Source organism: Myodes glareolus, chromosome 1 (assembly GCF_982192425.1).
Source record: "Myodes glareolus chromosome 1, mMyoGla1.1, whole genome shotgun sequence".
Lineage (NCBI taxonomy): Eukaryota > Metazoa > Chordata > Mammalia > Rodentia > Cricetidae > Myodes > Myodes glareolus.
Window position 1 is genome coordinate 9481730 of NC_142026.1, and position 26854 is coordinate 9508583.

Genomic DNA, 26854 nt, shown 5'->3' on the forward strand with positions numbered 1-26854 from the left:
CGGGCGCTCGGGGGACGGAACCCTGCCGCCGAGGGGGGGCGGCGGGGGAGGGCGGGGCCCGGCTCCGGCCAATGGCAACGGGGGAGGGGCGCGCCATGCAAATGAGACGGGCGGCGGGGAAACCCCGGCGGGGGCGGGGCCTGCGGAAGCGGCTGGGAGCGTTCGGAAAGCGGCCTGAGCGCGGTGGCCGAACTCTGGCAGGGTGTTCCGCTCGGCTGCAGCTCCGCGCTCTCTCCACCCTCGGGAGAGCTAACACCGCCAGTCGGACTGCCGAGCCACTTCCCGCTGCGGTTTCTCTAGGTCTGTGACACGAAAATGAGAGGCGGGGGGAAAAACGCGGGACTGAGCGTCCCTCTCTGCTGCTCTTCGAGCCTGGGCGTCCCGGCCGCGAGGCTTGGCCTGGCCGAGGGTTAGCTACCTTCCTCCGCTGCCGAGGCCCACTACCTCCGTGCCTTTGCTTGTCTTTTGGGCTCAGAGACTTAGATCCCAAGTCATCCTCTGTCGGACCTCCAAGAATCAACTAGGTGACAAATCTGCCGTGGATACATTTGAGATAGTTTATGATTGAGAAGCGCTGCAGTTAGAGCGATAGCGCAGAAAAGCGGGATATTAGATGGAAACTGTTGACTAGAGAGGCACAAAAACATCTCTTGAGTCTTGCACCTGGTCCAGCTTGCAGCTTCACCGTTGGTCGCACCCAGGCATTTCCCCAGGCTTGAACTTGATGCTTAAGAAAAAAAAATGATAACCTAAATATAGCTACTTAGATAATAGAAGCTTTGCTAAGCAGATTTTCCCTGGAATGCTTTAGGGAGTGGAAGGCACTAGAATTTTAGATCCAGATTTAATCATTATTTCTACCTTTTTATTTGGAAGGGATCACAGGGCAGGACCGTGGTAGAAGCGTGAAGAATTGAAGTCATCAGAAAGTAATACTTAGACATTACCAGAATTGGAAGATTTGCCACTACTCTTTCTAGTACATCACATAGCTGATATAACGTTAAGGATAAACTGTCTTCAGTGGGGAATAGTTATAAAAATTATTAAAAACAGTAATTGCTCAACATGGGTCAAGGGAGAAATTTCAGAAAATATTAAAATGGATTAAAAGTCATGATCTAATGGTGTGTTGGAGGAAAAATTAAACACCTACTGGCTATTTGTCACCTTTAAAGGGCTGTCACAGTCTCTAAGTATGGAAACAGAAAATAAGTAAAGCGTTTAAATAAAACATATGGTGGGACCTGGATTGGTGCATCATATCCCAGAGGTGGCCAGCCTGGTCTACATCATGAATTCCAGGACAGCCATAACTGTTTTTTTTTTTTAAGACCTAGACCCTGTGTTAAAAACAAAGTTGCATGGTGGAGATAGTAGCAATTTGAGAAGTCAGCGATGTTAGAGCAGTTCTAAGATTTTGAATTCAAAACTCAAAATTCATTTTAGATGCTTCAAAAAAAAGAGGGAGGCATCCATGATAACTCAGGAAATAATATCCTTAAGGGGGCAGTAATTTGTATCATACTATTAGAATAGAAAACAATATTGCTAACGACACTGTTAAATCATAAGTGGCAAGGTCTGTGGGTGTGCCATGGCAAGAGAACACTTGCCCAGCATTAGTGAGGGGCCCTGGGTTCAGTTTCTAACATCCTAATGAATGACAAGGAACAAATTTAAAATAGAAGTAATCGTAGAGCTGTAAAATGACTTGAGGCCCAGTTGTCTCCTGTGGGGCAATCGTTTATTACCAATACCAATGTAAGTTAATGAAATGTGTGTTGAAAACATATTTTGTGGTGGTTATAAAGGAGATACAGCAGTAGTTAGCTTTGCAAAATATAGATAAAACCATAACAAGGCTTTAAATATATTTCCTAACTCAGTCATCAAACATGGTAATAATTAGGTTGGTTTCTAACATTCAAGGTTAATTTCTTTTTTCTTTCTTTCTTTCTTCCTTCCTTTCTTTCTTTTTTTCTTTCTTTCTTCTTCTTTTTTAAAACCAGCCTCAGTCTGCCAGATTTTTGTAGACCTTACATAAATATTCCAGTTTGTGAAGCCATCATGTATGTAACATATTGGAGAATATTATTTTCAGGTGAGTGACTTTTGTTTATGCTGCATTTGTTTAACTCTGTGAAGCTGTATCACTGTGCCTGTCTAAAACACCTGAAAGTCCTAATAAAGATATGAACGGCCAGTAGCAAGGCAGGAACAAGAATAGGCGGGGCTGGTAGGCAAGATTATAAAGAGAAGGAGAAAACTAGGAGGAGAGAGGAGCAAAGAGAACAAGGAGTCGAGGAGATCGGGGCAGCCACCCAGCCGGTCATGGAGAAGGAGACAAAAAAAAAAAAAAGTAACAAAAAGATAAAAAGCCCAGAGGCAAAAGGTCATCAGGTTAATTTAGGTTAAGAAAAGCTGGTAAGAAACGAGCCAAGCTAAGGCGTGCATTCATAACTAATAAGCCTCCATATGGGATTTATTTGGGAGTTGGGTGGTGGGTCCCTCAAAAAGCCAAAAGAGTAAAACATCACACTACAGTAACACGTTCCTCCTCCCTTTATATTCAATTTTATGGTACTCCAAAAGTAGTAAGAATGAGAGGCTGTTTAATGGCATGGGTTTGAAATATACTTTTAAAAAAAACACGGAAGAAAACAGTAATTTGTGTAGCCTGTTTTGTAACTATTTTCATAAACTAGTTGCTGTAGTTTACAAAATGATAACCCTCACTTAACTACATATTAAGCACATTGTTCTCGACAGTAAATACTATCCTAAAACATGTTTCTGTTATAAGTAGTATAAGCACTTCAGCTTTCCAGAAACCATAAAGTTCTAAAAGTTGATATGCTAAGTCATTTGTAAAATGGTTTTCTATTTTACTTATTTAATAAAATTCTGAAAGAATTCATGTACTCTTAAAAATCAAGGATCTATTATTTTAAAGATACATTAAAAGAATTCAGGGTCCCAAGAAAATTATATTATGAGGAGAGAGCGGTAAAGCTAAAGACCCAGCAAGAGCAAGGAGAAGAGAAGGGCACAGTTCTTGCTGACATAATTACGACCTGACTGGAATCTGTAAAAACACTCAGGTAAGCGATATTGCCGGTGATTTCCTGAGACCGTCTCCAATGCCAGCATTCGCTCAGTCACTCCTTCCATTCAGGAAGCCCCAGGCAGCACTTAGGGGCCAGCTGACACTGTGATAAATACCAGAGATAGAGATCCACGCCTGGCTTCAAGCAACTCAGCCAAGAATGGATTACAAACACAGCCTTTTGTGTCTCCCGTCTCTGCTCTGTGTTTCTTTATAGCACTTCACTATCCAACAGAACACAGATCTTCATTTTTCCCTCCCTGGTCTAGAATATAAATAAGCTCCATGAGCTCGGGCCATTTTACTCAGTGCTGAATCCCTAGAGCTTAAGCCGGTTCTCAACACATGGTGAATGGAAGAAAATTTAGTTCTTACATTCTGCAGTTCTCTGCTAATTTCCTGGGTTAAAAAAAAAAAATTAAACTCAGTGACTCCAAGTATCAAGATACTAACAGTAATAAGTGGCCAGTCTTGGATTTTAGCAGTCTTGACCGGATCCAAAGCTAGCCTTCTTGCTCACCTGTCATAGAATAGGGCACATAGGGGAGTTTGTTACTGTTCTTTATGTTTCTGTGCCAAAAAACAACTGTCTTCCATTGTCATATATACATCCACATATTTATGATAAAACTCAGGCGTCTGATGTGAGGCAGTAGTAGTAGCAAGTGCTCCTCACGTCAGATTAAGTTTGAACTAACCAGTACTTAGAGCTGAAAAGGAAGAGGTATGCAACAGAACTATTAGAACGAGGACTGGATACGAGAAAAGACAATACTGGCCACAGAGGCAGGAGAATAAAAAATAATTTCCTTTGCTTGTGAATCCCTATATTACTTTTATCTACAGTAGACTAAATTGGAAGCAACCCTAAAATATACCATCTGTAAAAGAATAAGCAAAGTGTGGGGTGTCTATCTAGTCTATTATAGAATGCCACTGTGAAGTGCTTTTTAAAGTTTTTCATACAATATATTTTATCATATTCTCTCAACTCCTCCTAGATCCTGAGTTTTTTTTTTTAAGTGAGCATACAAAATAATGGGTTCCATTATGACATTTGCATTCATGGCTGCATCCTAAACAGAATGCTGAATGAAAGAAACCAGATTGCACAATCCCGCTTATGTCAGGCTCTGGGAAGAAAGTGACCGGAATGACAGAAAGCAGACCGACCGTTGCCGAGCTGAGGAGACCTGACTGGGTCGGCAAGAGGGGTGTGGAAAACATGCTGTGTCTTGATCCTGGTAGAATTAGTGCAAAGTTCATCAAAGCATTTAAATATAGCAATACACATAGATTATATTTCACTAAATTCTCCTTGATGAAAGTGGACACAAACCTCAAGGCATCTCTAGTCCATAAGTTGAAAGCTACTCTGTATTAGGAAAATAGAGGTTGTGAACATCAGAAAGCCCAAGATAGTGGGTCCAGCTAAGTGGTGGATTACATGCCTAGCATGTGCCAGCCCTGTATTAAGTCCTTAGAATCAAAAGCAATGGTTTCCCTGGGTTGGGAGGGGTGGGGTGTGGAATAGCAGTGCTATGGATTAAACCTCAAACATGCATGCTAGGTAAATATACTACTTGACCTCCTTCTCACCCTCTTTTCTTTACATTTTGTTGTTTTATTGTATTTTCTTTGAGATGCGTTCTAAGTTTCCCAGGATGGCCTTGAACTCACTGTGTCACCCAGGCAGTGAACTTGTCATTCTCCTGCCTCAGCCTCCCGGAGTAGCTGGAATCACAGGCCTCCATTCTAAGCCTCTTTCCTTAATACATAGGCAAACAGTCCATTTTAAGAGCCAGTGAAATGCACTAAGAGCTCCAGAGCTTATAACACCACTGACCCATCAACAATCCAGCTTCTGCTACCCTTCTATCTATCCGTTCTCAAAGCTCTCATCCCAGAGGCCCACAGCTTTCCCATCATTACTGTTCCTTTCCCAGGTACCTGAAAGAACAGGAGTTGCAGTCTTCAACATGTCTCTCCTTAAGTTCTAGCAAAAGTTCTACACATTCATCATATATATATATATATATATATATATATATATATATATATATATATTAGCAGCAGAGCCTAAGAGGTACAGGTCTAGCAGTTTAAATACATCTTCTCCTCCAACAATATAGGCCTTCTTTTTTTAACTTATTACTTTATAAATAATACCAATCAAAATCTCCACTTCCTCCCCTCCTCCCACTTCCCTCCCACTCCCCTACTCACCCTTCCCCTCCCCTACTCACCCTCCCCCTTCAGTCCTAAGAGAGGGCAAGGCACCCTACCCTGTGGGAAGTCCAAGGCCCTCCCCCCTCCATCCAGGCTTAGGAAGGTGAGCATCCAAATAGACTGGGATCCCAAAAAGCCAGTACATGCAGTAGAGACAAATCCCAGTGTATAGGCCTTGATTTTAAGAAGAAAATATGTGTTGGTTGGACATGGTCTCCAACTGGAAAAGTGGGTTCCTGATGACTAAGTTAAGCTGTTCAGACAGTGTTGCGTCTGCCCTCCCTCCGTCAGTCCAGTTTTGTGAGCCCTTCAGTATTTAAGCTAAATTTGATTTGGGCTTCGTTTTTGGCAGGAGAAAATATCCTATCTAACATCACTTACTTTGCAACATGGTAAGGTAAATTTGCAATGAACTTAGCTTAAAGGAAAATACTTATGAAAAAATTTAATTTTTGATGATAAGACAGTTTCCAAGGAGATTTCATGAGATGGCAAAAATAAATAAATGAATAATAAAGCGCTGATAGTAGGACCTTGAAGCTGGAAAACTTGTGCTAAATAAATGAGATAGATTCTGGGACTGAGGTGTGACTCCAGCGCAGGGGCTGTGGGAAGGTAGAGAGGTTGCTGCCATGCCAGATAGAAGGCACTTTCATAAATAGTGAGTCAGGAACAATATTCCTCGGAATTACCCGACATCTGGTATCTATTTTTAAACAATCTATGAGAGTGGGGAAGATAAAATTGGTCCAGCTGATAATTGTCAAAGACGGGTGGCACATGTGGCTCGTTAAGTGCTGCTCTGTGCTTTTTAATGTGACTGACATGTTCCATAATACACAGAAAAACAGGAGTGTTTTTTCAAGGGATCTTCCCCCCCTTTCTTTTAATTATTTTAAGGCATGGTCTCATGTCTTCTGGGCCGGCCCTGAACTAGCTATGTAGCTCAGACTAGTCTTTAACTCTTTTCCCTCCGACACCACCGTCCACGTGGGCTGAGCCTTAACGCTGCTCTTCAAGAATAAACAATTTATACATTAAAAAGAATAATGACTACAGTTAACTGAAGTCCATTAAAATTTTCAAAATTCAGTCAGGCATATTGGTTACACTTTTAATCACAGGACTGGGGAGGCAGTGGCACACAGATGTTTATGAATGTGAGTGTTCTAATAGCCAGTTATAGAACAGCAAAGTCTATACAGTAAAACTCTATCTTTAAAAAAAAAAACCAAACCCATGGGTTCTTACTAATTCTAAAATTAATCATTACCATTAGAAGTAGCTAAAACACATTATCAAAAGGAATAAAAGAATGAAGATTATTTTGTGTCTCTTATTTATAAATTATAACTCAGGATGTAGCAATCATGTACATACAACTTCTAGATATCCCTTCAAAAAAGGACTTGGCATTTTATAAGAAATACATTTAAATGTCAGATATAATGGCAAACACATGTAATCCTGGCAATAGGAGGCTGAAGGAGGATTCTGGTCTTGATGCCTGCATGGACAACACCGCTATCTGTTGTGATCTCATAACAATTGCATTAAAGTAGGAATAAAGAGAACATCTGAGCCAGTTGTGGTGGTGCATGTCTGTAATCCTAGCCCTCTGCAGACTGAGACAGGAGGAGAAGTTCAAAGTTGACTTGTTTATACAGCAACACTGGTTTCAAGCAAACAGATAAGCAAACAAAAACCCTAAGCAGTTATTGGCAATTACTGGCAATTGGGGGAGAATTCATTTTTCTTTAGGGAGATGGCTGGCCCTACACTCGTCTATTGCAGGCAGCACTAATTGGACTCAGTGGGTTATTTTCAAAGGAAGCTGTGAGGTGGAGGAGAAGCAGTGCTAGGGAGAAGGCATTTGGTTAGATGCAACGCTACACTGTACAGATGTGTGAAAATGCCAAGAATAAATAGTAAATATTCAGAGAGAGTGTGTGAGAGAGACTTAGCCAGCAGCCTTTAGCTGCTGTCACCTGTGAGATCCATGTCAACTTTTTTTTTGAGACAGGGTCTCCCCTTAGTCCAAGCTGGACTGGAACTTGCTATGTAAACCAGACTGACCTCAAACTCCTGATCCTCCTGGCTCTGCCCCTCTCCTGAGAGTGACGACCACAGGCATGCACTACCACACCCAGCTTGACAACAACTTTTAAGACCAGGCAAGGCCTCTCTAGGACTGAGCAAGGGTTGGACTGATGATGATTGGACTGTCCAATCCTGGAACACACTAACAGGCAGTCAACTCCACAGCTTTCCTTTGAAAGCTAGGCATGGTTGGCCCAGTACACTTTGTGGTTAAGGGATCTGTTCCCCCTGCTCAGTACAAACTCCTCTCCTTTCTGTGTGTCACCCACATTACTTCTCAGTAAGTCTCGTGAAGCTCTGCTTCTCAGCTGCTGACTTCTGTGAGGCCGGATAGACACAGACAAAGAAAAACCATTAGAAAGTTTTTAAGAAATGCAGTTAATGAATACAAAAGGAGTGAATTTAGAAAAGCAATTTCAACTACTGTTATTCAATAAAATAACAAATTATTGATGTTAAGGCACTTGGCAGAACTTAGGATACTTTATGCACATATCATATTAATACTATCTGAATTCCCTGAACAACTTCAGTGTTCTGCATGTGTGTCTGATGAACTGATATGATAGGAATATCTACAGCACAGCTTACTAAGTTACCCGGGGGAAAGGACTGAGCCCAATCTACGTCTCTACATCTTTCAGTTTATAGGAACTAGAGAAGACGGAATAATAAACAGAAACCATCATGAAAGATCAATGAGGCAAATTAATAATGGTGGGTATTCTACAAAATAAACCAATGTTTTGATTCCTAACAACTCAACTTTATGAAGGAATGGGGAAAACATGTTCATGACACTTTAGTGATGAAATCTAAAAGCAGTTGAATAAAGAAGTCTAAATGAACAGACGCTTATTCATGCCTGAAAGGTCCCAGCGGATGACACTTTTCTTTACACTGACTGCAGATCCAACTCATCCCAAACCAAAGCTCCACAGGATTTTTTTTATAGATATAGACAAGTTCACTAAAAAGGTATATAGGGTTTAAAAAGAAAAGCAGCCAAAGCAATTTTGAAAAAGAACAAAGCTAGGGAAATTCCACCACCTAGTTTTAAAACCTTCTAAAAGCTACCAAACTCAGGATAGCAGCAGAGGAATTAGTCATAGATCACTGCAACAGAACAGGCCCACAAACAAACCCAGATAAACACGGTCAGTTGGTTTCTAACCAAGGTGCAAAAAGCAGTTCAATCATTAAAGATACTCTTTCAACAGTTAACATTGGAACACTCAAACACTGACTGAAGAAAAAAGTTGAAATATAAAGCTCATACTGCATACAAAATTACTGAATGAGCATAGATCTAAATGAATAATACAAAGTATAAAATTCTAAGAAAAATACAGAAAAACTGAATGGCCTTGGTTTTCAGTAAAGAGTTTTTAGATGTGACAGCAAGTTTAGGATGTATAAAAGAAAAATTTATTATAATTCAAACATTGAGAACTTTTTAGTGGAAATAAATGGTGAAATATGAAAAGGCCACCTACAAATCACACATCAGACGGGATCATCTACAAGGAACAGCATGAGCCAGTGCTCAAGCCACATAAGCCAAGCTTGAGCAGCAGCTGGATCCGCAGAATGTCCTGTGCCCTGTGATTCCCCTGGAATAGCAGGGGAAGCTTGTGAGGTCCTGCTGCCGGGCCAATTCTCCTCCAGGGCTTGCCTCTGCACCAAGGAGATACCCCGAGACAGTTTCTCATGGTCTCCTAGTGCCTGTGAGGGCTTTCTTCCTCAGCACCTTTAGGCATACCTACAAAGTGCTTAGCAGCAGCAGGGAATGGGCTCTACAGCAACAGGGCCATCAGACCCCACTTGTTTCACTTAACTCTGCTTTAAAGACTCTTGAAAGCTAGTACTTTTAGCTACTCTTTACTTTCTATGCTAGCAACAATCCGAGCCTAAAACTACCTGCTACTAGCACATACACAGAGAATGGGGGAGAGAGAGACAGAGAGACAGAGACACTATCAGCCTGGCTTTGTCCTGTGTTTCACAAAACCTAAAATAGACACCTTCCAAGCTCAACATTAGGAAAACAACCCCCCTCCCAAAAAATATGGTCAAAAGATTTTCGAGAACTCATCAAAGGAAACAGGTGGAAGGAAGATAAGCATTGAGAAAAGCTGTCCTGACATCAGTAGGATCAGGGAAATGCTTAATGAAAACCATGAGACATCAAGGGGCTGGAGAGATAGCTCAGTGGTTAACAGCAGTTGTTGCTCTTGCAGAGAAACCAGGTTCGGTTCCTAGCACCCACATGGCAGCTCATAGCCACCATCAGTAACTCCAGTTCTACGAAAGCAAATGGCCTCTTCTGGCCTCCATGCCCACCAGGCATACACATTGTACACAGACATATATGCAGACAAACACCCATATTTACATAATATAAATTAAAAATTTAAGAATCAGTACATGCCTTCTGTAATAGGTAATATAAAGGTGACTATTTAGAGCAATTGCACTCTTAAGTAGATGGCTAGGAGGTAAATGATACAGATGTCTGGAGAAAGATTGCAGTGCTTTTATGCATGCAATTCAACAGTTCCCTCCTGGGAATTTAACCCTAAGACGCTACATTTAACTTTAACCTGGACCAAGATCTCGCAAAGGGGAATGAATAATAAACTGTGGTGTACTCATATGGAGACACTGCTTAACACCAAAGAGGAGAAAGCTATTGATTCATGCAAAATGCATGAGTCTCAAATGCATTTTTCAAAGACAAAGACATTCTCAACAAGTTATGTGCTGTATAATCCTGTGCATATCCCTGTCTCAAGATGACAAAGAGCAGCTCAGTGGGTGCCGGGGGCAAAAGGTATGGGAAGCTATGATATACAGACCACAAGGGACATTTTGGTGGGCATGAAACTTTTCTGTATCCTGGTTGTAGTTAGAGCTGCATGAATCTATGAGAACTGAAATAATAAATCTATATATACTAAAATTCTGAGAGCTGCAAAAAGTATTTTCAGTATATATGACAAAAGGAAAAATATCCATTATTTTTTAAAGAAATTAGGGGAGAAAAGATAGGGTAACTCTAATACAAGAAATTTTTAGGGTTGATGCAACAAAATGGGATCTTAAAGTGTGTGCGTGCCTTATGTATGGATGCCAGAGTAGGCCAGAGGACGGTATTGAATCTCCTTCAAGTTACCAACCATTGTGAACCATCTGACTTGGATGCTGGGAATGTAACTCTGGTCCTCTAGGAGTTCTTAACCACTACACTATGTCTTCAGCTTACAAACAGAATTTGTAGGTCATACTTAGATCCAAATTTAAACAAACTAGTCCCCCAAAAGGCATTTTTAAATATAATCTGGAAATTTAAATGATCCTAGAATTACATGTTAAATTTAAGTTTCTGCAGTATAATAGTTGGCTAGATATAAAAAACAAAACATTTTCATCTGTTACATATGTATTCTGGAGTTCATGTGGGTATGAAATAGCATTAAATCTGGGGCTTGCCTCAAAAGACTTGAGGCCGAAAATGTCTATGCTAATGACTGCAAATACAAACTGGAGGCTGGTTATCCTGTGCGTTATGTTTAATCTAATTCTAGCTCTCCAGAAATCTTTGTTGAAAATAAAAAGGTTTTAAATAGTATTTTTCAACATTTATTATAAAGTAGTAGACACAAGCCTGCAGTTGTTTTCAATCTTAATGTCAAATTTTTCCAATGACTCCAAATAAATAAATGCTGTATATGCCAAAAATAATACTGGCATGGAAAAAACAATCTAGAAATCATATACTCTCAGCAATAAACTACTAAGATCACTAGGTTAGTAAACACTTGCAGTTAGATTTTAAAATAGCAACTCAAAGCAGTTTTCAATGACATTATCAGGAAATGGGGGGAAGGTCATTGTAAAGCAACAGTTTTGATCCTACGAATCTCAGCCTCCGGACAAAAACCATCCAAGCCCTTAAACTCTCATTAATATTTACAAGGTAGCGCTTCCTCCTGCTTGCCCAGCTTGCTCTTTTGAGCGTTGTTATTATTTATTGTTTCTTGAACAGTCAGCACCGCGTGGGATTCAGATGATAAATTTCCTCCCCAGGAGACACTACACAGTCACACAATCAGAGCACAAAGACTAGCGGTTTAAGAAATTAAAGCCAAATGCAAAGCTGAGGAGCACATTCCGTTTTTTTTTTTTTTTTAATAAGGTTATAAATTGTAAGTCCTAAGGGAAGAATACCCATTTAAACCCATGGCTGTCCACCTCTACATTGCAGTCTTAAAGAGGTCAAAGGGGCAAGGAAGAGTTCTAGCAAAACCTTTAGAATTCCTGTTGGCAGGAGAGACGTGTAAGTTGCAAATGTCATACTTAAGAGGAATTTAGGGACTAGGAAGATAGCTCAGTGGTAGTGCCTGCTGTTCTTGAAGACCATTGGAGTTGAGTTCCCAGCACCCATCCTGGGCAGCTCACAGCCGCCGATAACTTCAGCCCCAGAGGATCCAGTACCCTGTTCAGTCTCTGTGGGCACCCACACTAAAATACATATATATTCTCACACACATAGATATAATTAAAAGTAAAATCTTATTTTTAAAGAAGAGTTTGAGCCTGGCTTAGTGGTGCACGCCTTGAATCCCTGCTCTTGAAATGGGAGGCAGAGACAAGCAGATCACCACACGTTCCAGGCCAGCCTGGTCGATGTAGCTTTTCCAGATCAGCCAAAGCGGCACAGCGAAGTTTTCTCAAAAAATAAAACAATTTGAACACGTTTAAATGTTAAATGGATATAAAAGGAGTTCAGCTGGCAACAATGAACCCAGAGCTGTGAATTATGAGGGAAGGAATATCCGAAGACCCCACCTTTCTTCTGCTATACCCATTTGTAGAAATGGTTGAGCAAGAGTGTATCTCCATTTTACAACTTCTCACTATTATACTATGTGCAGAAAAATCAAAGTACTAAAATGTCAGTTTATAAACTAATTCTATTTTTCATAATAATTATGTAAGTCTCAAATACGGTTTTCCCACAGTCATATTTTAAATGCTTACTTTTATCATATTTAGCCTACCTGGAATGTTCAAACTCTATTATTCCTAGTTTGTAGGAGGGTTATTCCAGGCTTACTTCCCAATGTGTCTAACAGCCTAGTTTACAGAAGATGCACAATATTTAGTAAATATAAATAAATCACACTGTTGAAAAATAAAAGCCTCTGCTTTGATACCTATCAAACTTTTGGATTTATGGATGATGAATTACTGAGTTCTCCTCTTTAGTTAAATTGGACCGGGATCTGTGGAAAGCCTTGTGTCTTATCTAACAAACTGTGCATCTCCCTCAGAACACATTCTCATTTCCCAGTGCCTCACACACATTCAACACCTGATTTGTTTGAAAATTTTACTTTATTTTTAGTTGATACATAATTGACTCTGTGTACTATATATGGTACCGTCTGGCCTTTTCTGAAGAAAGGGTTCTGGTCATTGTTTAAAAAGCACGGGGTAGGTGGAAAGATGGCGGAAACCAGTGTTCTAGGGGCTTTGGAACAAAACGTAGCTGAAATGACTTTCTGTGAATTACAATTATTTTGCCTTTTCAAAGTCTGTAAGTACTATAGTTATAAGAATATAAAATTATTTCTGCCCCAACTTTAAGGATCACAGTGATTTATCCTCTTCAGAATTTGAAAGACAAGATATTAAGGCTCTCAAGTTAGAAAATTTTTGATAATTCACTGTAAAAAAAAAAAAGTTAAGCCTTTTACAGCATAACTTTAGACTCTTTTGGGTTCAAAAGTTTTCTTTTCCCTGTGTTATCTTTATCTTTATATTTTATTTCCTTCTCTTTAACAACCGTACATAAAAACAGCTTTACTATTTCCCCGCTTTCCAGGTTGCATTTTATCTCAAGGAGATTTGAATCCAGATTAGCCGTAGGTAATAGGATTCGAGGACGGAGACACATGTCTAGCTGTCGCTGACGATCTGTCTGGCGATCAGTTCGCGCATTATTTCGTTGGTACCACCGTAGATTGGCTGAACCCGAGCATCCACGTAAGCTCTAGATAAACGAGAAGAAAGTTGAATTGATATAAGCATGGTAGAAATGTTAAGTTCTAGATAATTACTAATTATTTAACTAAGGAGCTTTCAGCAGTAAGCGCTCCTTATAACTGGTTTTTCTAGTCCTGCATTCATACGAGGTTGGCATACTAAAAGCCATTAAGATAAGACATGATAATTCAAAACAACACAGGTACACTAACATAATTTTATAAAATTGAGCAGATAGTGCTAGCTTCGGCAGCACATATACTAAAATTGGAACGATACAGAGAAGATTAGCATGGCCCCAGCGCAAGGATGACACGCAAATTCGTGAAGTGTTCCATATTTTTAAATCAGCCTAGAAACCACAAACCCAGAGAACTTAGACAACAATGAGGACACTAAGAGAGACTTACATAGATCTAATCTACATGGGAAGTAGAAAAAGACAAGATCTCCTAAGTAAATTGGGAGCATGGGGACCTTGGGGGAGGGTTGAAGCGGGGAGGGGAAAGGCAGGGATGGGAACAAAAAAAATGTAGAGCTCAATAAAAATCAATAAAAAAAGAGCATATATAACAACAACCTGAAAAGTCTATGTTTAGAAATGCATAGAACATCTTGGTTTCTTATCTTTTAGTCTCTCCAGAAAGTTTAAATCCACTGACCTTAAGGGAAAAAAATAAATTACTTATTTCCAGACATTCCTTTTAATTTTATCACTACAACCACCACCTGATGTTCTAAAAAATTATTTTCCCCCCAAAGTTAACAAGTAGCTTATTCTGGGGGTGACTAAATCACTCTTAAATTCTAAGTGGCTGAGCCCACTGGACACACAAGCACATGACTGGGGTCACTTTTCTCTCATTCTGCTGCTGGGAGAGAACCCTGACTAGCGCAGGGACTGAACTCGGGACCGTGACTGGTGAGAGCTCTGCCACCGAGCCACGTCCCAGCCTTAGGACTCACTTTGGACAGCTACGGTAGCAACCATCTGTTTCCACCCCCTCTCCTTTCCCTGTAACTTTCTGGAATACAAGGGAATACTTACTACTGCTTTGCAGTCTAAAAAGATTTAGAGAGGCTGATGCATTTGTTAATTAATGATTACCATTTACTGGTGACATAAGAGATAACTGTCCGACCGGAACAAGAATGTAGGTGTCTCGCCTCTTTGGCAAGCGAACTCTTATTAGGTCACAGTGCTTTCATCGTCCCAAGCCTGCGCAACCAGTTATTGAGCTCTGAACTTTTCATGGCAGGAACATTTAAAGACCTTTCTTTCTCAAATACAAAATTGAGACTTTAACTATTTAATTTCTAAGACAAAATGTGTTAATTTATTGGCATATGACCAACTTTGAACTTAGACTTTCCCACATCTACCAAGGTACTTTGCAGATAAGTAAGTAGATCCTCATTTAATATTTACCTCCATGATGAGCTGTATTATAAAGGGAATTAGGACACTCAGTACTTTCTGAGATATATGAACTCCACTCCCAACCCTGGAAGGTTTTGTTGTTCTCTACAGAACCAAGCACTCATATCCTCTGAAGCCTTTCCTAGCCTGCCAGCCTACCCGAGCAATCCCAATGCTTCAGACATTTTTGAGCTGGGTTGGGTATTTATTTTCATATTAAGGGAGTTCTACCAGGATATGCAATGACAGACCAGCAGACATTTCATAAGTTACCTATTAAATTTACTAAGATTAACAGAGAAAGGCAGTAGAGAAATGTTTAACTCCAGTGAAGTTTTCTGTCTCAGCTTCTCCATCTAGAATAGCTAAGAGATCTTCAAGGGTCTAATGCTAAACCTAAGGAATAAAACTAAAACCAACTCACATGCTATGACTTAGCTATCTAAAAAAATCATAGAAGGGAATAAAACACACCTTTTACCTATAAAGCCAAGACGCAATAACTTATCACTTTCTCCATCCCCCCACCCCCACACTAATAATGTCGCTTAACCTGGGGGAGGTATGAGAATCCCGACTTGGATGATTTTCTAAATCAAAGTCCGAACACTATAGCCACACATGGTTTAATATGTAATTGGCTTCTTGCTATCATCATTTCCCACATCCTTGGGGGGGAAAGAAAGGACGTCCAGCCCAACCACCAAACTCCTGCAGCCAGGGCATTCCCCACTCCTGACATTACCCTCAAACTGTGAGCCAAAACTAACCCTTCCCTCCCTTCAGCTGCTTCTATCAGGGGATTTTATGACACTAATAAGAAAAGTAAGTAATGTGTGTGAGAGAGATAGACAGACAGAAACAGACAGAAGGGGGAATATGAACAACTTCAGGAATTACTCTCCTGTTTTGGAAATGGTATATATTTTCAAGCCAAGCATCACATTTAAAAGTATGCTGGACTCTTTGCTATCTTTAAAAATAAATCCTAACGAGAAGCTAATAAAATAAAGCCACTTCTATTTGCATAAACATATTCACTGAAAATGAACATTTTCATATACTTTCCCTATATGTTTACCATATAGGGTACAGTAAAGAAAATTTCTTCTTCATATCCTTAAGAAAAGCACCAGGTGGTGGTGGTGGTGCACGCTTTTAATTCCAGAACACCAGAGACAGAAACAGGAGGATCTCCATGATTTCGAGGCCAGCCTGGTCTACAGAGCAAGTTCCATGACACCCAGGGCTACACAGAGAAACTCTGTCTTGAAAAGAAAAAAAGAAAAGAAAAGCTCATAGTAATAAAGGAGAGAAAGAAAGGGTGTGGGTTTGGTATATTGTAGGAAAAAAAATCTATTTTTAATTTTTTTTTAAAAAATTGGATTTTTTTTATAAAGAAACAAACAAAGGCATCATAGGATGGGTGTGGTGGCGGCTCACACCATTAGTACAGCACTTGAGGCAGAGGCAGGTGGAGTTGTGTGAGTCTGAGACCAGCCTGGTCAGACAGGATTACACAACAAGACCCTATCTGAAAGACGGGGGTAGAAGGGGAAGAAAAGAAGCATTACAGACCCCCACACTTACTTTGCAATCGGGTACTCCCACATATATCCCCAGCCTCCATGGAGTTGTACACATTGATAAGCTACGCTGTTTTGTAATTCAGATGCCCTAAATGATGAAAATAACAAGCAGAAAAAGAGATATAAGTTGAGTTGGTAGAGTGCTCACAAATCTTTAGAGTCAAACCCTCATCACGGAACTGCAGTGTAGTGCATGCCTGTAACCCAACACTCAGGAGTAGAGGCAGGAGGATCAGAAGCTCAAGGCCAGCCTTGTTGAAACCGTGCCTTTAAAAAAGTTCTCTCACTACTCAACGATTTATAAACTATTTTATTATTCAACACCATTATATTTATAAGCCTGATATGTTCAAGAACAAAGCCATTAACTATGCAAAATTCTCTTTCCAAAACTAAAAATATATAAGATTATTTTTTATACCTTTTCCCGTAAGCCAAAGAACGTGTCATAGTTTACAGAATGTGTAAACTATCTTCCCCCAGCCCGAAGTGTAAGCGCTTGGTAACTTCACATTCCTTTTTAATCTCATAATCTTGTCATTATAAAATCATTACACAAAGCACCATTCGCATATTTCCCTTGTCTAGCAATGACTGAACTGAACTTGAGTTAATAAATAACAGTGGGGAAAAATTTTATGCTGCTTTTGGGCTAGTGAGAAGAAATGTTTTTTGTTTGTTTGCTTTCTTCTTTAAGGAAACTATCTGATTTAAACCACACTAAAACACATAACACTTTACAGGGGTCTGCTCTCAAACTCCCCTTTACCCGCATTGCTAACCATCCTTAATCCAAAGGCGAGCTTTTCTAAACTCAGTAGGACTTTGGTCAGACAGTCGATACGCATTTTCTTAGACCTGGAAAACACCTCACATTCTGTCCAACCTAAGAACTTCCCGGATAACCTAAAGCTGTCCCCAGAGACTCATATTTAGTTGGAGTTACTTAATGGAACTCGACACCGCAAGACTCCCAAATTTTATGATTCGAGTCTGTCTCACTTTACTGCCATTCTTTAGATAATTTGAAATTAAACTTAACACTTGAAGCACTCACTGATCCTACTTCAGGCTCTTAATAGTTCACCTTTAATAGCAGTGATGAGTTACACACCGAGTTGAGTAGTTTTAGGACATTATAAACAAACCCAGTGGGACTTTCCAGATTATTCTAACGCTGCTTTTCACTCGCAGACCTTTACTGCCTTCAAGGTCTAAGGACTGGCAGAATCCCGCAGCCATCTGAACAAACACCACATTTTAACTACAGTAGTGTGCATACCAATATTTTGCCATGGAAGCTGAGCCAGAGTCCAGACGTTTTGCTTCATGCAGTTGCAGACAGCTGTCCACAAAGGCTCTGGTTACACATATGTTGGTTTTTAATTCTGCTAGTTTATGCTGCACCGTCTAGAGATGAAAGGGGGGGGGAGAAGCTTATTAAAAGCACAGATTTGAACTCAGCACCTCAAATGGTTACATAGGAAAAAAACGTTACAGCAAAACAAAAGTGGAACTGCCAGGTTTTTCTTCCAGTAAAAGGGTACATGTTAACCTAAATGGAGAGAGAGAGAAAGAAAACCCCTGTATCTTAGCATTTAAAAAGCTGTAGCAAATAAAAATAGGTAAGCACCTGGCATAGTTTAAAAGAAACTACTTAAAAAACATCATGATTCCTCCATCTCAATCCTCCCACTCCCCCATGACAATGGGGGCTGACTGAGAAGCCACTGATAACGGCACTGGGACTTGTTTCTACTGCTTGTACTAGCTTTTTGGGATCCCAGTCTATTTGAATGCACACCTTCCTATGCCTGGATGGAAGGGGGAGGGCCTTGGACTTCCCACAGGGCAGGGTACCCTGCCCTCTCTTTAGACTGGAGGGTGAAGGAGGAGGGGGAGTGGGGGAGTGGGAGGGGAGTGGGAGGAGGGGAAGAAGTGGAAATTTTTGAATGGAAAAAAGAACAATGATTTAATGTGTTAGCACCATCTTGTGGTAGGAGCCGTCACGAACAACCACTAAAACACCAGTTTCCTGGGGGTTAAGCAGGAAATTAAGGGTATGTATTTCCCTACTGTGCCTCTTTGGCCTACAGTGAAATAATAAAATAACATGATAGAGGGGAAAGATGGATTTATCTAATCACAACCGTCATCAAATACTTATTAGGTTAGTAATCACAGTACTAATAATGGACATGGAATAGGCAGAGACCAAACTCAGTAACCTATAGCCTCTCCCATCCCTCTGAAGGGTCTCATGTAGCCTCCAACTAGATCTGAATGGTCTTATCTGCAAGTGTTAAAAACTATGTAACCACCCTCTCCTGCTGCTCACAGACAGCCCAGTAAACCTGGAGATCATTCTATTTAGACCTTTCTAAATTGTCCTGATTGGTCTTCCTTCTGTGGAGTTCGATCTGTTTCTTGGCTCTCACACCTGAGCTTTGAGTTCACGTCTGTTCTTGCTGGCACCAGCTCTTGAACCTCCTTCCGGAAACTATCCTGGACTTGGGTAGAGCCTCCAAATGCATACCCTATTCTAACTGAGGTCAGAGGCCCATCTGTGGCCAGCTGCCCCTCATTTCCTTGAGAAAGCTACAATTCAATCATGCTGCTTCAAGGTGTGTGAGACATCCATTGTGGCCACAGGCAGGCACACTTGTGAAGGCTACACTGAAAACTTGGAAATGGACCTTCAGGGCCCACAGGCATGCTTGAGTTCTCGAAGGAGGTTGTGATAGCTGTCTTTCAGGGCTGTGGGGTCTACTTTTATACTTGTGGCCATGGCAATTCTCAAAGCTGAATTTTCAGAGTGACCAGTGCAGTGCCCGGGTACAACTTCGGTATTTGTTCATTGTTGGAAAAGCAAAGAAGGGGACTAGAGCAATGGGGGACTGGGAGAGAGCTGGGTATGCCCGTTAGAGTGGGAGCTTTGGGGAACTGATGCCTCGGGTGTGGAACTATTATGTCTCCTTGTAGTTCTGCAGCACCCTCTTCTAGAAAGACTAACTGACATCTAATGATTCCAAACCAAGCTGTAGCGAGGCCAGCAGCACCCAGCTTCCACCTGGGAGTCCTGGCATCCAATGTGGAACATGCTGGACATGGCCAGATTTTTTCTAGCTTCGTTTCTACCTCTATATGTCCTTTGGCCAGATAGCTATCTATAATTAGCATAAAGATCCCCCTCCCGCCTTACATGTTTACAGAGAGAAACATTTGAGAACATGGTCAAATCATTGTCTATAGACATCAAAAACCCTGGGCCATGAATTCTAAGTCTACTGTTGGCTTAAATCCATGACACTATATAACATTTCATTTGAAAGAAAGAAAGCTGGGATAGGGAGGAAAATCAGACAATTCTTGAGAACTGTTGCCCCGTATGATGTTACATATGAGGCTTTATGCACAATTTAGACTATGAAAAGGTCACGATCTCGCTCATATGAAAGCTATTCTACACAAATGCTGGGAGCTTCTAGAAGCTGAAGTTAAAATTTAGACCCACTTAAAATTCTTACCGCAGCACATACACTAGGTCCGAGGTCTAAAAATAACAAAAGCCGCCAAGAGCACATAATTTACTGTCTGAAGATAAAGAGATTAAATATTTACATATTCTTGGCACTGAGCTGGAAGCTAGTGAACAGGGCTGGTCTTTGTTCTTCACCAGGAACAGCGGCACGCTTCCCGAAACCACTCAGCTAATGGCTGCGAGGGATAGCGTCACCCATTGGTAGGGTGCTTTTCATGAATGACCAACATGCTCACAGGAGAATCTTTAGTGGTTACAGATACCTACCTGCTCAGTAAAAAGTGCAGCCTGACTTTAGAGAGAATCTTAGCCACACACAGTGGCATGGGTCTTAAATGCTAGCACTGGAGAGGCAGAGGTAGGGGGTCAGGAATTCAAGGCCAGCTTATTCTCTCTCTCTCTCTCTCTCTCTCTCTCTCTCTCTCTCTCTCTCTCTCTCTCACACACACACACACACACACACACACACACACACACAAGAAATCTCTGTAAGCAACTAAGTGAACTGACTAAAATCTCTCTTGACATTCCGAGTGAGGGCCAGGCACTGGCTCAGCACATAAAGGCACTTTCTGGCATGCCTCCTGACCGAAATCCAATCCCTACGGCCCACATGGTGGAAGGAGAACCAGCCCCCACAAGTTGTTTTCTAACCTCCACACACTTGTCATAGGTGTGCATAACCAACCACCTTCCCCCATCACATGCACGGGGGTGGGGGGTGGAGAGGGAGAGAGTAAATAAACTAAATATATAATTTTTTTAAAAAATTAAGCAATAAATAACACTTATCTTGGAGCTTTAGGACTTGAAGACACCTTGGAATGGTTAGTAATCTGAATCACTAAAACAAAACTGTGAGCTGTTATAAGCATAAATAATAAGTATTTTTTAAAAATGAACTCAATTTGCTACCTAATCTTACTATTAATTAATGCCATATTTAAGGTCTTAGGAAGAAGACAGTTTTGTTTGAAGATATTGAACTGAAAGACATTTTATTCCTTTTCCTATTTCTTTCCCAAATAGTTTGCCTTTAGAATCAAAAGTATGTACCACACAGGAAATGACGAAACACGCTCGTCAGATAAACACCATCCCATCTTCACTTCACTGCCCACAGGTGACTCTGTGGCTGGAGAGATGCTCTGCAGTTAAGGGCACTGACTGTTCTTCCAGCGCCCACATGGTGACTACAAACGTCTCTAACTCCGGCTGCAGGGATCTGTCACACTCTCTTGACCTCCCTGGGCACCAGGCACAGGAAACCACATGGTGCACAGACATACATGGAGACAAACACCCATACACATAAAATAATAATGTTTAAAGAATGTAAATTCTAGAATAGAGGATCCGTATCGTTTTAGTTTACTTAATCTCTCTGGCTTAACTGCTTTATAAATAAAGATAATAGTAATAACTATTATATAGTTATGAAAAAAGATAAAACTACATTAAACCCAGCATCTAAGAAATGGAAGGCGGTTAATAAATGATACACATTATTGTTATTACTAACATCTGAGTTGTGCTGCTTTATCAGTTATTTCAGGGCAAACCACGAGCTGTGGTTATTACCATGAAGTCTTCCTGTAACTCCTGTTTCCTTATCATAGTAATACTCTAGTCTACAAAGGAGATGGATTTTGTGGTATGGACCTGAGTAGGCAAAAGAGCCAAACGTTCAAGATTCAAGAATTATAGAAAGAAAGGAAATATAATTATGTTAAAGTAGCATTTGGCCAAGGATAACATTACCATGTACAGATTATCAACTTCAGTTAACAGAACCAGAGCTCAGTCAGCTTTAGAATAAAAGATAATAGGGATGTATTAGTCATCTGTGTTACTGCACTTCTAAACTTGAATTATGAAAATATTCAAAGAAACTTACTAAAGAAACTTGAAAGAAATCCCAACATATTCTTATTAGGAAAACAATAGTACTTTCCATAAAGATATGAAGCTGTCGGCAGCTGGTGAAATGCTCAGGGAGTAAACAGCTTCCTACGCAAGCACGAGGACCCGACTTTGGATTCCCAGCACCCACAAAACAGCCAAGTGTGCTAGTTTGTCCCTGGAATCCATCTGCACATAGTGGGTGCACAGCCAGGTAGACTGCGGGGTTCACTGCCAGCCACTCTAGCCAGAACAGTGTCAGGTTCTGGAAGAAACCTTGTCTCAAAAAACAAGCTGAACGCTGTGGAGGAAAATACTGAGTCAACCTCTGGCCTCCATACAAGTCTACACAAGTGTGCTCACCTACACATTCGTGCACGTGCTTTCCACACACAGCATACACACAACCCCCCACACAAGTAGTATTGAGACCAGTGGTTCTCTGCTTTGCTCACGCTGCTACCCTTCAATAGAGTTGTAGTGACCCCCAACCATAAAATATTACTTCATAGCTGTAATTTTACTACTCTGATGAATCGAAATGTAAGTATCTGGTATGTAGGATATCTGATATTTGATCACTGTGAAAGGGTCATTCGACCCACAGGTTGAGAACCACTGACTGGAGATTACTACTGCCACCTACTGAAAATCTAGTGAACTACTCGTGTTTTGTGAGAAGGTAACAACACTTGCTTTGAAAAACAGGCATATTTATCTTTTGTTATGAAAATGAAATATAGTTATGTATTACTTAATAAGGTGAATCATTTGAGTAATAAGCCATTAACCAACTTCGCCATCGTGTGAGCCTAAATGGTACAGGTCAGATGTTTGGCGGAGCATCTTGACAGGCAAGAGACATGGTGAACAACAGTGTCTGAGGATTCCGCTGGCATAACATTATTTCAAGGTAAACGTCATTTAATAAAAGAAGTAATGCAGCCTGAGACAGTGACAATAAGTATAGCATAATACATGAGCAATAAAATTTATTTTTATTTTTTTTTAAATATTTATTTATTTTATTATGTATACAATATTCTGTCTGTGTGTATGCCTGCAGGCCAGAAGAGGGCACCAGACCCCATTACAGATGGTTGTGAGCCACCATGTGGTTGCTGGGAATTGAACTCAGGATCTTTGGAAGAGCAGGCAATGCTCTTAACCTCTGAGCCATCACTCCAGCCCTAAAATTTATTATCAAATATTATATCCTGCCTAACTGAATGCACTGTGTCTGCATGACTGATTGGCTGCTTACACCAGCATCGCCACCATCACGTGGAGCTACCATGTTATGAGTGGCCCATCGCCAGGTCTTTTGTTCAGTCCATCAATCATGACTGCATTGTTATACATACATTGTTATAGTACATGACTATATTTTAAATTATATGCATTTATTTCTTATATGTATGTATGTATGTATATATGTGTGTGGGCACAAACATACCACAGTGCCTGAGTTGAGGTCACAGTTTTCAGGAGTCAGTTCTGTCCTTCTACCACATCGGTTCTGGAACTCGAACTCAGGTCACCAGACTTTGGTGGCAGGTACATTTACCCACTGAGCCACACCAGCCCCCATGACTGCATTTTAAAGGAATCCTTTTCTTTTATGGAACAAGAGTACAGATCTACTTCCTTTATGGTTAAATGTCTAATAATATGCTTTGTGGATTATTCAGGAAATATGGGTAGCATATTTTAGAGATTTATTTATCGTATCTGTGTGTGTCTATGTATGTGTGTATGCGTGCACATGCCCATGGAACACAATATTCCAAGTACTTTATATGCACTGCCCCATCAAATCCTTACAGTAATCACATAAGGTAAGTACTAATATTATTCATAAATAGAAAAATATTTCTACTTTTGAATAAACACAATCTTATAAACTTCAGAAATTTTTCATAGTAAGATTTACCATTTTGCATATTAGATGAATTTCTAAAGTTTATAAACAGGAAAATATTTCTTCCAGAACATAATTGCCTTGACTGTAGAGATTTCGGGAGCCATGTGAGGACGTAAGCACACTTGGCCACAGTGCTCCAAAGGTTGTTCCTGTAATGCTATGCAGATGTCCCATTTCTAACTCTCCTTTGCAAAGCCGCTCCAGCAGACTCATGTGAAAGAGTTAATGTGAACCCTCAGCCGCCGGTGAGAAGTTCCTCCAGCATGGTGGCTGTATGGTTCACAGGAAAGCAGGGAGACCACACTTCCATGTCTCCCTCCCCGGTCTCCCTGCTGGCCTCTGCGACAAGCCTCTCCTGACCTGCCTTTTCTCTTCTCCTTTCCTTCTCTGCTTCTTGCGTGATCTTCCTTTTCTACGTCACCATCAAATCTCAGTTTTCTTTGGGATCTGCCGTTGGCCCTCCTCTTATCTCAGCGTTCCTACACTCTCCTCTAGGCAGCTTGTCTACTGTCATGTTTCTAAAGTACCCTGCATCAGAATTATTAGCACCCCACCCTGCCGCAGCTGTGATGACTGACCTGACGAACTCACCTGTATGTGTGCAACTGTTTTCCCAAAAGCTTTTCTCTGCTTAACATAGTTCCTGGTTTCTTCAAACATGAACTCACAGGCAGAAATTGCCAAATCTGCAATTAACAGCCTTTCCTGGAACCCAAAATTAAACAGTAAGCATTATTACATAAACGATTTTCATACCATTTTAATGAGTCCTATAAAAAATTGCCTTAACAAACTACTGAAGGTCATATTTTAACTTCCTTCTTAGCGCTAGGAAAGACTCCCCAGGTCTGTGGTGGCGGTGACACAGTTGAAACAAGGCCACGCTGCTCGGGTTTTATCCACACTGTCTCCACCACACACGGAGTTAGCTCCCACAGTGTCTCCACCACACACGGAGTTAGCTCCACAGCTGACTTCCTTCTTGTCTACTACACACTAGTGCATGGATGCAGCTCTGCTCCACAACATCTTCATGTCCACAGGGCAAATTCTTCCAATCAGTGCAAAAATAGCTTTAGTCGCTGAATTCCACCACGCTGGGGGTTTCTGTGCTCTACTTTACTACTGGAGCCATTGGCTTCTGCCAATTTCATGTTTAGCTGGAGCCATAGCCACCATCGGGTGAACACACTCACACCAGTAAGTGTAAGCGCCAACAATTAGGCAACTACGACCCCAAAGCACAAACTGAGATGTGACGGATCTTTCTGTTTAACACTTTCTCCCCTTTGAGTCACAGTAATTTACAGAAGTTCTTCACTTAAGAAAAAGCCAGAATCATTGCAAGGAAGAATGACAGAAATAAAATACCTATTTTCTTTACTTTGGTTACATTTTGGTTGGATCCTGCCGAGATCCGTTACCTCCTTATCTGACCTGTAACAGTGGTCTTTCTTTATGTGCAGTGTGATACTCAGATGCCTGCTGTGGCACACAACCTTAATGCATGGATCTGTACGGCTCTTTATTTCTGTGCAGTATCTAACCGGCAGTCTCTAACCAGAAGATGGCCATGTTAGGCATTTAATACCTGTGGGAGCTCTTGCATGAGGTAGTAGAAGCCTTTATTCTCTTCCCCAAGTAGGGCGCTAGCTGGCAATCGGACATCTTCAAAGAATAGTTCTGCCGTATCCTAAGAAACATGGGTCAAGCAGAGAATGCGGGCATTGGTTTCGCAGTAACCCAGTAACAACCACAACTTCCACAGAAGATGAAACAAAGAAAAACTGAAATGAACATGGAGATGGAGCCATAAGCGAGGGTATTTTATCTAATTCCATCTCATCCCACCGTGTGTGGAGCCATAAGCGAGGGTATTTTATCTAATTCCATCTCATCCCACCATGTGTGGCTTCCTCACTGCAATACAACCGTCATTCAGGCTTTGACACTGTCCAGTTTTCTAGGTCCTGGGAAGTGAGAAATTCTACCACACATTAAGCATGCTTTCTGGTAATATATACCAAAATACTCTTATTACTGCATAACTTTCTAAATTTCCCAGACGGTTATTACAATTACAAAAGCTAACGTTCCCATTTCTTAAGCAGATACTCAAAACTCCCCGACTCCTTCCCATTGCTGAGCACAACTGAGGCAGGGGCATCCCAGAAATCGCCTCTGCTGTTTCTGAGAAGGCACCCTGGCAATCAGCACAGGAAGATGCCGGAAGGACGCTCCATATCTGCTTTCTGACTGAGAGTGAACAATGAACTGCCAGATCTGATCCACACCATCACCTACCTGAGCTTTCATTCCCATCTTGTGCAGCTTCCGGCCCTTGATAAATCCTTTCATTCCATTCTCCACCAGGAAGAGGCTAATGCCATGGGCAGGCGATCGAGCTTCACGATTGGTTATGGCGACTACAATCACAAGGTCACTTAACCAGCCATTAGTGATGAACACCTGCAAAAACCCAAATGCACTGTGATGCCCTGTAATATTCTGGTCCCCGAGCAAGCCAGTCCTGGTGGGGTGGGGCACAGGCAGGAGGACTAGCACAGGCAGGAGCGGCTACCCCATCTGCACACACAGAATGGCCTGTTCACAACGAAGGGTAGCAAACAGCCAGGGGTCACCATGCAATACGAAGCGTACACATTTCTCCACTACTCATGTGATGAATGACAGGAAACCAATAGATTATGGCTCTAGAATAAAACCAAACTTCCCATTCACTTGGTAAACTGAATTTTAGAGGACAGTCACAGAGAGGAAAAGAGAACTGGCTTTTAAAAAGTAATTTAAATATACTCTTTAAGAGGATGGGTTTTTGAAAAGACAGTTTGGGGTAGTGTTTTGTTTTTAATAAAGATTGACTACTTTCAAAATGGTCTAAATGAGGAAAGCATTATAGTTAACAGACACCTCCGTTTGCACCTTGCCTGGCTTAGTCACCTACTGAAACTCCATAGCTGTCTATTAT

The 26854-nt window shown here is 41.0% G+C and overlaps 1 protein-coding gene, 1 long non-coding RNA gene and 1 other non-coding gene across 3 annotated transcripts in view; 2 read left to right on the plus strand and 1 right to left on the minus strand.

Annotated features, from left to right (window-relative positions):
* The first annotated feature begins 144 nt into the window (after positions 1-144).
* On the plus strand, positions 145-26759 carry LOC125416167 (uncharacterized). The gene is made up of 3 exons (XR_015737369.1): positions 145-300; positions 2013-2104; positions 25977-26759. It is a non-coding gene; the product is annotated as an uncharacterized LOC125416167 (long non-coding RNA).
* Positions 12820-26854, minus strand: part of Acadl (acyl-CoA dehydrogenase long chain) — a 32176-nt gene continuing 18141 nt past the window's right edge. Inside the window, exons 6-11 of the mRNA XM_085698810.2 lie at positions 26170-26334; positions 25457-25558; positions 24457-24570; positions 17781-17908; positions 16500-16586; positions 12820-13496 (exon numbers count right to left, since the gene is read on the minus strand). Of these exons, the coding sequence (XP_085554936.2) occupies positions 13403-13496; positions 16500-16586; positions 17781-17908; positions 24457-24570; positions 25457-25558; positions 26170-26334 (690 nt within the window). The 3' untranslated portion in view covers positions 12820-13402. The remainder of the gene's footprint in view (positions 13497-16499; positions 16587-17780; positions 17909-24456; positions 24571-25456; positions 25559-26169; positions 26335-26854) is intronic.
* Positions 13727-13833, plus strand: LOC125416492 (U6 spliceosomal RNA). Its single transcript, XR_007236906.3, has one exon. It is a non-coding gene; the product is annotated as a U6 spliceosomal RNA (small nuclear RNA).